A 12875-nucleotide genomic window follows, 5' to 3' on the forward strand; every position below is an offset into this window, starting at 1 on the left:
AGCCCCTTTGTGGGTAGAAAAAAAGTAATGCAGTTTTTGTATGTGTGTGAAATACAAACAAGTCTAGCTACGTACTCGCAGCTCACTTTAAGGAGCAGAAAAGAGCCATGAGCTTCATACCTTTGTGTTCCTTTTTTTGTGGCATCCTGCCTTTCTGTCCCCTTCTTGACACCAGCACAAAACTGCTTCCAATTGATGATAAACGGCAGTTTATTTTGCACTTTTCCAAACCGCATGAATTACATCTACCATGTAGCTTCCACTTTTCTCCTTACATGTGTGAATGTTTAGGTCCCCAAGCGCCCGCACCCATCCCCCCTCTGCGGTATACATTTCCACCAGCATACCCAGCATTTGTCCTTTCTCCCATTGCAGTTATATTGAGGATTTGGGGCTTGGGTTTGGAATGAATGGTAGGTATTCCATGTGTCCTTTCTGAGGCCAGAGTAGATCTGTGAGCTTTAGTAAGAGCATCCGCGCTGGCTCTGTTGCCTTCTACTATAATTGGTTTTCTTTGATATTAGATTGAAATTTTCTCAAGGGCACAATTTTCCTGAGTGAACATTATTGGAATAATAAGAATCTAGTGTTAATTGAATAAGTAACTATTTTAATTAATTAAACACTGCCTATATATCTTGATATACTTAAGTATTTATGTAGTGTTGCTTCTTAGAACTTGTTGTCATTAGAAAGGTGTAGTATAGGCAGCTGGTCACTGAGGTGGATTAGAGAGCCAACCTGAGCGCTATAGATTTAAGTGAGAGTTCTCTAGTAAGCTTGGTGGCAACCTTGGGCACAGAGGCTGTGGTTATCACCATAGATGGCGTAACCAGAATTGTTCTCCCTACCTTTGTCATCACAGAACGGAGGGAAGTTCACTGCTTTGTACTGTAGCAAAATTCTCACTTTTGTGCTTTATTCTTATTAGAACACATTACTATTTTTGACCATTCAGCATTTGTGCCCAAAGTGGAATTATGTGTTATTCTATTATTTTATTCAAATAGTTCTCTTACTCCACAAAACATTCACCAGGTTTCACAGCTTTCTTCCCTATCTTACTTGATTTCTTAAACAACTTGGCTTTGCTATAAGCAGTGCTAACTATCAACCATATTTGATAGGTTACAAATACTGGAGAGGAAGTTGGGGGAGTTTGAAAGACTGACTAAGGGTCACAGGCTAGACCCAAAATCAGAACTTTCAGCTCAGTCCTGTCTAGACATTAAAGTTTTAACATTTACCATAAAGAAACTTATTAATCAAGATGCTATTGTGTCACCAGTATCAGTGACGTAATACTGATTTGACAGCTAGGAACAGTGTTCTGATGCTGGTAGTGATAGGCTGTTTCAGCTGCTTTTGTTGCTCCCTCTTTGTTAAAAATCTTCCAGGAAAAGCTTAAGATGAACAGTGCAGAAGAACACAAGGAAACCTTGTAGTAAGTGGAGCATATGGAGAGGTGTGGCCAACCTAAAGCTACAGCATCCGGGAAGACAAATGGCTTTTTGATAGCTTTAGACCTACTGATAAATTAACACCTCTCCACATACAGAGTGTGGCTGATCACTCAGATTGCACTTTTTAAGCTGCAGAGGCAGTGCACTTAGGATACTGTCTTCATGTCAGAAATGCACTTTTGTGCTTGAAAATGATAAAAAATTACAATCGATCCTTACAACTGTTCTGTTCATCTTTATTGATCAGGTGCAAGAAAGATAAATCGTAGCCCAAATAAGATTATAGTAAATGTTAGCATCGTAGGGGACTGGAGGTTGCTATAGAGCCATTCATCATCTCAAATGGTGACCTGTCCGTGGCTCCAGCCACCCCAGTCTGCTGTCTAATCACATACCTATTGATTTTATCTGCATCTTGGAAACCTGGATGTGACTGTCATTGGGCAACCCGGATTGTTAAATGCAAAGGGGTCACGGGTGTGAGGCGGCTTTCATTTTCATTTTCTTACCAACCAACAATGATTTATTTAAAAATAAACTACCCTCGCTGTGGGTGTGAAACCCGAGCGATTAGGGAGTGGAGGCACACAATAGAGCCCTGTATTATATTGCATCCTTCTGCACTGCCCAGTGCTGTTCAGGATATTTCATTGAGTCTGAGAGCTCATGGGTCATTTAGGCCAACCCCGCTGGTAAGAACGCTGCTTTCAGAGCAGCTAACAGCTAGTCCTGCTGTCCTGGGAAAGGCTTTGTCTTGCCACTGCAGCTTGCCTTGTATTGTTCGTGAGTTCACATCATAGTGCAGTCTTTCTTATGCTAAGATTACTAAGTGTGCTTTTTTGTTCATACTGATTGTTACAAATGTTGAGGTTCTTTTGCTCATGTGAAAGGGAGAGAGTTAGCTGTCTTTTTGTTCTATCAATTATTCCTTTTTTTTTTTTTTTTTTTTTTTTTTTTCCTCACTGTCTCTCCAAGTAGAGTCTAGAACTTGCCATGTAAAGCAGGCTTGCCCCGAACTAACCTCCCTCTGCCTCTGCCTCCTGAGTGCTGAGATTAAAGGCATGGGCCATCATGCTTGGCTAAGATTCATATAGAAAACAAAATATGCAAAGTAAAAACTGCTTCTGCATCACTGTGAGTGTGTGTGAATTTTGTTCTTTGAGCTTAAGAATCTTTTGATTTTATAGCCCTAGATAACCAAGTAAGGTAGTTCTAAGACATCCTTCAAAAATATGTTAGGAATTTTCTCAGGAGGATTACGTAATGACGAATTAATAGTATGAACATCTGTCATGTAATTATGCTTAAGTGCCAGTATCAGTACTGTCACTTAAATCAGTGGCCTTCCAGCTATTTAAGTACAACGCCATTTAAGCCAGAAATCTCCCTGCTTCTGGTGTTCCTGAAACAAGGTTGCTTCTGTTTTGCAAAATGTTAAGTCTTCAGAACATTTTGTCTTTTTTGCATACTGAAAATGTTGTCAACTTTGTCCACAGAGCTCAGAGTTCTACAAAGTCACCACCGAGGAGTATCAGAAAGCTGCTGAAGAGGTGGAAGCCAAGTTCAAGTAAGTCCTGCACCCTGTGCTGGCCTGTCCTCCGAGGCCAGAGCTCAGTTGTGTTGCTGTGTGTAGCAGGCTCCACTTGTGATGCTGGGGCTGGGGAATACTGGGAAGTGTTTCTGTGTAGTCAAGATGCAGCCATGTTACCTGCTTTTCTGGAACATTGGATGAAAGACTGTTGGTGCCCAATCCATTTTATGAACTAAGTGGAAGTGAAAGAAATGGGTGAGAGAATTTTCATTTGGAGTAAGAGATGGCATAGAATGCCCTTAATTATGAAGGTTGTAGCAAATTGCTACCTTTACTAATTGGAACATGGAAAACATTCACGTTTATGTAGTAAAATGATGGGCAGGTCCAAGTTATTTCCTCACAAGTACCTTGATCACATTGAAATCATAGCCTTTACCTTACCCTTGACTATGAAGGTGATGTTAGATTGCTGCATCTATCAGTCCTTGTGATATCTGAATGAATAGTCTGTGATTGATGGGTCAAAGTGCCCATGACCCACAGCCTTATCCGTTCTCTTACCACCAATTCTCACATGAGATAAGAAGGTATTTTACTGAGACTGCAGAGGATTCTATTATATAACCCCTGTTGGTAGCACGTGTACAAATTAGTGAAGAAAAAAAGGTGTTGTGACAGATTTAGTTAAAAGATGACATTGAGCTCTGACCTTATTCCTTGCACATGTTTATAAGCATATAATAAAATGATTAAACCTCAAGGTAGAATTATTAGTTTCTGCTTCAGTGCAATTTGTGTGGTAATGGATATTTGTATTGCTTTAATGTTGATTGAAATAAGATTTTTTTAAAAGGTGGTTTGAGGTGTATTTAAATAGATGAAAACTTTCTATCTTCCTTAGCAAAAAAAAGGGGGGGATGGGGTGGAGGTAGAAGAGATCGCTAAGAGTGAGGCACAATTCAACCAATCAATCAATATCTCATTTAATTTTTTGAAGAAAGAGTCATGTGTGGCCCTGGCTGATCTCAGACTTGGTATGATAGCATGGCTTAAATTCCTACCTCTTTTGTCTCCTACCACATAAGTGCTGTGGTCATAGATATGTGCCATAGGTCTTACTCTGAGAAATCAGGAGACTTTATATAAAGAGCTAGGGACGTAACTTTGGTAGAGCACTCGCCTACTGTGAACAAGGCCCTGGGTTTTATCCCTGGTACCACATTAAACCAGATCAACCTAGGGTACATAAGATATTGTTTCCAAAACAAAGAATTTAGAGAAAAAGTTGGGTGTTAAACTAATATTGGAAAGTACTACTGTATTTACACTTTTTTTTTTTTTTTTTTTTTTTTTTTTTTGCTATTGTAGTTGCTTATCTTTGCTTCTGGTAGAGTAACATTTCAACAACCTTTTCTTTTCATACTTTGAGAACCTTTGACTTGGCATCCTGGATATTTCTTTATTATAAATTAATCACTATAAAAATAACTAAAATTTAGAAACTAATGCAGACTAGAGTAATCTGCGGAGTCTTCATAAAGAGCATGGCATTTGTCTGTGACTTGAGAAAGGTATTGAGTAGGTGGAAGAGGAGGATGTCCAGAAGGAAAATGTTCCTGTTTTGTTAGTGGATGACAACTTTAGTGAAGATCAATGGCTTGACTCAGAGGTTAGCACAAGATAGAGCTACAGAGGTCACAGGTCACCAACTACCAGGCTAGGTTGGGTCTTCATTTAGTAAGAAGTCAGTGGGAGGGGTTTGTGCTCAAGAGCACCTCACTTCAGTGCTTTGTAGGAGTGGACATCTAATGGTGGGTGTGACATGCAAGAAACAAGAATCCAAAGCACCAGGTGGGAGTTCTCAGCAGGCAAATGAAAACTGGTACAAGATGCTTATAAAGGTCAGATGTGAATTAATAACAGGCTAATGGATTAAGCTCCAGGATTTCATGAATGATGTCTCAACCCAATATTCAGGATACATTCTTCTGAGGCCTCTCTTCATGGCCCGCAGATGACCACTTTCTCCGTGTGCCTTGACTTTGTATATGTTTCTAATCTTTTAAAAATATATAAGAACAACAGTCATACTAGACTAGAGCCCATCCACTTATTTATTTATTTATTTATTTACTTATTTGTGTGTGTGTGTGTGTGTGTGTGTGTGTGTGTGTGTGTGTGTGTGTGTAAGTAAACTGGATCAAACTTTGTAGACTCTTCCTGCCTCTACCTCCCAAGTGCATGCTAGGATTAAAGATATGCCACCACAACCACCCCTTTGTTACCCTTGTAGAGTCTAAATGCAGCCACATTTCAATGTAGTAAGCATTAGGGTTTTAGCAAATAAGTTAGTTTAGCAACCAACTTAGGGGTTTAGCAAATCAGGTAAGTATGACACAGTTGAATCCTTCATTCTTTGGATAGAAGAGGAAAAAGAACCAAGATAGTAGGTTTAGCATGTTAGAAAACTGATGTGTTGATTCTTCTAGAAGGAAATGTCTGGTTTGGAATGAGGAAAATCATTCTTGAAGTGTTCCACTGAGCCATCCTGCCATGCATACTGGAAAATAAGGATGAGAGAACCCACAGAACACATGAGTGTTTTGATGACTTCTGTAAGAAACTGTGGACCTGGAAGATAAACTGAATCATGAGCAGAACCTAGCTGCATCATTCTCTTACTTTCTGGCGTAATAATATTTATAATTCTATAGGGATCTGGCCTAACTGGTGAGTAAGGCTTTGCCTTTGCCACAGACAGATTCAGATTTAGATTAGACTCCTTGAGAGATAACCTCTAAACCCTCGGAACCTGTCTTGTGGTAGAAAGTGTTATTTATGGCGGGTTTCTCAGCTCATCTAGTATTGGGGTGCTAGGATACCAAAGACTGAATCATGAGACCTCAGTAAGACTGCAGTAAAGTATGAATATGCTCCCCAGTAGGCTGTACTGTGGGTAGAGAGTCACATATCAGATAGTCAGTTGTCATCAGCCAAGTAACTGGCCTGGCAAGCACTATCAGCTCTGCATTAAGATCCCTCCAGACTACCTATATAGCTCCTCCTTTGGCTAATTTTTTGTTACCATTTCCCAGCAGTGAAGAACCATAACTGACCTTGGCTTACAGTGAGTTCTCTGAGACTTTGTAGTCAATTCTCTATCCTTAGGGCAGTTTGGGAGCCTTCCAATACTTTGTGTTTTGTCAGCAGTAAGACTAGTCTATGGGATGTCCCCTCAGATTCTACCATTCTTTCAACTCCAATGCCAACAAATGTGCAAGCTTCATTCACACTTTGTGAAGAGATTTTAGGAGTCATAATTTAGAGAGAAGCTCTTACTGTGTCTGTGTCGTCATTTTCTAACTATTGCTTGCTAGAGTGAGCATCCCAGAGTGCCCTATTTCAATCTCCCTGTGACCAGGAGAGGGGCTTTCTATCTTCAAGACTAAGAGTGACTTAGAGGAGTCCCACGTCCTCTCAGGAGACTGACCATCTCATAACACCATAACCCACCATCTCTTCCAAAGCAGTGTACTCTATTTTGTTTTGTAACAGTCATCTTGTCTGGCCCAGTGATTCTGGCTGCTTCCTGTCTGCACACCTGTGCAGCAGCTGCAAGATTCTCTTTGAAGCTTCTGACCATCTTGAACCTGAACTCAGAGGTCTCACTTAACCAATGAACACAGAAGAGCCTTAATTCTCTTTGCCGGAAGAGTGATTGAGATGCACTTTGATTGACTTCTGGAGAGGGATACTTTTTAAATTGCCATTTTAAGGGCAATTTTATATGCCTAAAATGGTGCTCATATGAAGTCCCCCCCTCCGAAAAAAAGGAAAGTGAAAATCATTTAAAGTAGGACATGACTAATACCTCGATGTCAGCTCCTTCTGCCAAGACATTCTAGGCTAGTTAAAATAGTAGCTCACGTTTTAGTCTGTCAGGCTAGAGTTTTAACAGTAAACCATTTGGGCATATTAGAACTAGTGGGCTTCTGTTTTCCTGCCTCATCTACACAGCATTCATTCCTGTAGGCTCTGGGCATGACCCGCCCCGTTATGTTCTACGTTGTGAGGAGGGCAGGTGGTCTTACTTGAGTGAAGCCTGTACTGCATCACAGAAGAAAAGGAAAGATCAGCTTTTCAAATGAAGATCCTTTCCAAAGTCCGGATCTCTGTTGTAATGAGAGCTACCTCCCCAATACACTTTAAACGTTGTTGTCATTATTCTGGTGACAATTACAGAACTTAAGGACAATTCATACTGTTTAATTTTTTTCTTTGGGTACTTTTCTCCTTAATAGCTTTAAGTTTTTAGCTATGAAACATAAGCAGGGTCAGCAAGATGGCTCAACAAATAGTGCTGCCAAGCTCAACACAAGCTCAATTCCTGAAGTCTCATGCTGGAAGAAGAGAGCTCACTCTTGCACATTTGTTGTAGTGGGCAGTCGCTTACTGACTGCAGTATAAAGCATCCTGCTTCTGAATACTACTGAAATTTGTGTTCTATATTGAGCCTTTTCTACTTTACAGTTAAATTAAAATATTGTACTTACCAATGTTACATCAGATTAGGAGTGTAGCTCAGAGGATAGAGTACTTGCCTAGTGTGACTGAGGCCATGGGTTCAATCCTCAGTACTTCAAAGAACAAAAAAGATTGTGTGTGTAATGCTTAGGTAAAATAAATGTTCAATAAATGTTAGATTTTTATTATTATATTCAAGTTATAAGACTATGTGCCAAAGGAGTACACGAAATCTAGATGGCATTAGGGCACCCAGACAGAACAGTAGGAGAAATAAGGGCCAAAGGGAGTCCATAGTGTAACCAACATTCTGAGCACACAAAGCACTCATGACAGTATTGCTGTCTGTGATGTGCCTCAGTGAAGCAATGAGCGCTGCAGGACCCAGTTTCTTTTCTTGTCAACATCAGAACTGCCTCTCCCTGTTAGGTCAGCGCATATATCAGCACACAGAAAAACAGAGTACCCCATGTTTGTTTACTCGGACTGTTTTTAAAGCAAAGATCAAGCAAGTATAAAGCAGATACCAAAGAAACATAAACTACTCTGCTGTAATGACCTGCAAAGCCATAGAGAACACTCTAGAATGGGCTGATACTTCCTTCCCAAGCTGTCCTTAAAATAGTAAAGTAACCAATTCCTACCTTCCATTGGGGAGCGGGGGCTGGAAAGTGAAGGTTTCACTGGACACTGAGCTTCCTGACTTGGCTTCAGTGTCTTTGAATGGCGAAACACTGTAAAAGAATGTGATTGTATGAAATTGCACATGAATACAGGTAATAATAGCCAGTTGTGTGCCAGATTGCAGGAGAAGCTTCACTTATCCTTGAAAGAAGTCATCGACCTGACTGAGAAACCTAGGCTCCTGGGAAGAAGCTTGGGCTAGCCTCATAAAGTATTAAAGATTAGCTAGCCTGGAGGAATAAAGCTGTGGTGCTTTTAGAGTGTCTGAAAAGCTATGCAAAACTTGTGCAGATAAAATGGGCTTTGTGGGTATCACTGCCTACTGAAAGATTTTCTTCCATGTAAAACTTTTTTTTTTCCATGTAAAACTCTTTAACTTTAAAATGTCCTTGGGCTTGGGGGATCCATCTGATAGTACTGCTTAGTTTGTTCCGGGGCAGGCGAGACCTTTTGGGGCATGTCTCATTAGCAAGTGCTTCTCCTGTCTGCTGTCATAAGAGTGTGGATCGCAGACAGTCGTAAGCAACAGTGCTTTAAAAAGCCTGCTTAATTGGCTGTAAAATAATTAAATAAGGTTTTGACTAGCAAATTTATAATTCTGTTAGACGCCTAAGCCAGTGTGTCCAAATGCCAATGTGACTTCAATTTGGAAATATTAGATTAATAGGACTAATTGTACTGCGGATACAAAGTTTGCTCTGATTAATAGTCTTAAATCTCTTCTAGAATTTTAGTCAGGTAAATTTATGTTACTTACTTTTCCACCTAAACTTTTAAGTAAAAGTGACTTCAGAACTTTGAGCTGCTCAGCGGCACCTTGCTGCTTGTCCTAGGTGCTCTGAGATGGCGCTGTGGCAGCTTTGCAGGGCTCCAGCTGCCTTACTGAATCACTCATCTTATCAAAAGGACTCGAGTTATATGCCGTTGCTCTGTATCGCTGTCTGCTGCCGACAGGTTCCCTACACACCGTCCTTCATGCTTGCCGATGTCTACTTAAAACCTACTTTAGTGCTGTGTGAATGGACCTAAGCTGCCAAATGTGCATGAAGAATCTTTTATCTATGATTCTCATTGATCCTTCCGAAATGATCAGATGGTTTATCTCAGTCAGACACTAATTCACATTGATCAAATTCAAAATGACCCAGTTGACTGAGTTTCTGCTGGACACAAATTGTATTAAAACAGCATTATTTGGGCATGCTGCCTGTTCTAATGCAGGGCTGATGTTACGAGAGTTACATCATAGCTAGAGTTATTGTGTTATAGAGATGTCTCCTTCACAATGAAAAATTTACACAAGAAGAAAGAGTGCATATTCCAGGAAAAATGGGGCTTCGGGCAAGAGTTTGGGCTTTTACTCACTAATTAAATTCTGCATTTGTATTGCCCCCCCCCTTTTTTTTTTTTAATTTGCAGGACTGTGAGCAGGAAATAGAGCAGCTGCAGTAGTGACATTTAATTCCCTATGGCCCTTGGAGCCAAATAACATCTTGATTATTCAGTAAAAGAGAAATTGAAGAGGCAAAATTCTAGATAAAGTAAATATACCTGTGCCCTCTGCACATACCCTTCTGGTGACGATTGCCAGTTTAGAAGGTCAGGGTTATCTGAGGGTTTTGTTTTTTTAAACATCATCTCACCTGTGTTGACCTCTGTAGTATTTCTTGCGCCCTGAGGAATGTGAGGAGAATTTCAATTCTTTTAAAGAAAAATGTTTGTGCTTAAGAATACACTTTTGGAGCTGGAGAGATGGCCCTGCATTAAGTATGCAATGCTCCGGCAGAGTGCTGAGTGTGACTCCTAGCACCCATATCAGGTGGCTCTCAACCATCTGTAACTCCAGTTCCAGGAAACCCTGTGGGATTTGTGGCCTGCAAGAGCACCTGAGTACATGTAGTGCACATATAAACTCATGTGAGCAAACACATAAGAAAATAATCTTTTCTAGAAAGAATATGTTTTCTCATGCTGTTCAGTGCAAAGGCACGTTGGGCTGAATGTGGGCTTGGCTGTTTAACATACGCAGTCCCGGCAGTGACTTACTGTGTCTTTGAGGTCTTCCAGTTCCCAACAGTGAAATGGAATCTCTCACTGTTACCCTTTTAGGGCCTGACACTCATAGGTTTACAATGAAGAAAAGAAAGTTGTTGTTGTTGTTGTTGTTCTTTCATTATGGGGAAAGATGATCTTAATTTGTTTATTTACTTCGTCACTGGTTGCCTTAAAATGTGTTATCAGTGACGTCATCAGGGCTCTGAAGAGGAGAGCCAGCTGTCAAGCTGTACTGTAGGCTGCTCACTTCCCTCTGAGTATCAAACTAATTCCAAGGAGAAAGAGACAACTTTGAAACAAACCACTGTTTTACAGTATTTTTTATGATGGACATTTAGAATTGATTATGTTTGGTTGTGCGGGGCAGGAGTCCCTTCAGTATTTGATGCTCCTTTGACTCCGGATTGGAGCTCTGCTAATCAGCTGTGTCTAGATAGAAGTTTAAAGGTTATTGTTTTGTTTTCAGTTCCTTGAGTTGGATCTCCATTGCTTAGTCCACACACTGTTTTTTAACATAATAGAAACAAATAATAAGATAGGTCCAACTCGGGATTTATTTTCCACCTGTGTGGCTTCCCCCACAGCCTTCCACTTAACTCATGGCGGCCTGCAGGCAGAAGCACGGATGGGGCTGTAGCCTTGGGAAGCAGTGTTACTCGTGCTCATAAAAGACCACACAAGCTGCAGCTGTCTTCTGGACACCTGCATGGTAGGGCCACTGAGGAAATGCTGCCCTCCCTTCAGTGTAGGCAGGAGACACAGGTGTGACAAACATCAATGATGGTGCAGCCAAGGTAGCCATGTCCTGGAGTTCCTGTCACTTGACAGTTAGGTTTACTGGTGTCCTTTGGGGGTCTTCTCCCCATGTACTGCATGCAATGAGCCAAGCCATTCAGGCTTCTGCACTTAGGTCAGTGGCCCTAAGTTTGTGAACTCATGACTCTTGCCTTTGTAAAGTAACAGATTGTTCTGCTTTCCCTTCAGGAATATTAGCATTGAACTTTTTCCTTAATCAATACAATCCATTAAGAATTTAGTGTTCCTTACGTGTTATATGAAATATTAATTGTTCCCTGTTAGTCAGAGAAATGGTGATAGCTTACTTCTTTCCATATGTCATAATATTTTAAGTGAGAATATGGTCAATTTGAGGAACTTTGTTTATTGATCCTTGCTTATTTGGGTAATTTTTACTATATAACTCTTAGTTTTCAAAAGAAATGTCTAAGTTTTTCCTCTTGATACTGCCTACAGTTCACTTACTTTGCAAAGGCACCAAGTAAAAATAATTTCTTTAAATTTTCTTTTGATGCTTTCAAAGATAAGGAAACATAATTTCGCTTTCTGAGTACCACTCCAAGAGCACTGAAGCTTGCAGGAGGGCCAGTTACAGTTAATTATTGTCTGACTGACCCGCCACATTAGAACAGGTCCAGGAACACTTCTGGAAGACAGATTTTAAATTCTGCCACTTCTTTAAACTTGTGAAGCTAACCATCTTAAAAAGGTTTTGTGATTGAAAAATGTATCAAAGAAGCCAGGCGCGGTGGTACACACCTTCAGTCTCAGCATTCAGGGAAGCAGAGGCAGGTGGATCTCTGTGAGTTCGAGGCCAGCCTGGCCTACAAAGTGAGTCCAAGACAGCCAAGGCAACAAAGAGAAATCCAGTCTCGGAAAAACAAAAACAAAACAAAAGTATCAAAGAAATTGTCCACCCATAAATTGGGAGGTCTTGAGATATCTAGGATGCTGTCAGGTTGGCTGTATTATGAGGTTTGTCTGTGTCTTTTTTTGGTTTTGTTTTGTTTTTTACATGTACATGTATATATACAATAGATTGCCTATAGCAAGAAGAACCATGAAACAATCAGGAATTATGTAAATGTTACATTCTTAATGTTTTGGCTATTTGTATATGACAGCCTTGAAGAAAACATCTTGGTGCGTCTAAAATTCGGAGTGTAAATCAATCTCCATCACCTCTTGCCATTATCAACTTAAAACATCTATCTAGACCTAAAAATATTTGATAAATGCTTAGCAGTTCTTCCCTGCTTTTAAACAAGTAAATTGTAGATGTAATAGCTGCCTCTTTGCTGTCCGCAAGCAAAAACCACATACAAAAATTGAAACCAGAAGAGAGATGGCTCAGAGGTTAAGGACACTGGCTGCTCTTCCAAAGGTCCTGAGTTCAACTCCCAGCAACCGCATGGTGGCTCACAACCATCTATAATGAGACCTGGTGCACTCATCTGGAGTGAAGGTGTTACATGCAGGCAAAACATTATATACATAATAATAAATAAATATTTTTAAAATTGAAACCCAAACTTTCAGGATGATTGTACCTAAGCAGATATTCTTGCCTATTTGAGTATGTAATAGCCAAATCTGCCCACCTGGATGCCATCTATCTTGGATCTTCTGATATTTCATAGCAAGTAAGCAAAATATAAAAATTGATAAATGAGATCCAAATTTAAAAGTTCTGCTTGTCTTAAGAGAATTTCTTAATATGGGCAAAAGATTTGAACAGAGACTTCAAAGAAGCATGTAAGAAAGGCCACTTAGCACATGAAAAAGACTTGGCCATCATTAGTTTCCAGGGAAATGCA

The 12875-nt window shown here is 40.2% G+C and overlaps 1 protein-coding gene across 1 annotated transcript in view; it reads left to right on the forward strand.

Moving 5' to 3' along the window:
- The window catches only part of Chchd3 (coiled-coil-helix-coiled-coil-helix domain containing 3), a 261113-nt gene that overhangs the window by 203705 nt on the left and 44533 nt on the right, over nucleotides 1-12875 (forward strand). Inside the window, exon 6 of the mRNA XM_051151761.1 lies at nucleotides 2960-3030. Coding sequence (XP_051007718.1) covers nucleotides 2960-3030 — 71 coding nt within the window. The remainder of the gene's footprint in view (nucleotides 1-2959; nucleotides 3031-12875) is intronic.

The sequence above is a fragment of the Acomys russatus genome, chromosome 10, assembly GCF_903995435.1.
Source record: "Acomys russatus chromosome 10, mAcoRus1.1, whole genome shotgun sequence".
Lineage (NCBI taxonomy): Eukaryota > Metazoa > Chordata > Mammalia > Rodentia > Muridae > Acomys > Acomys russatus.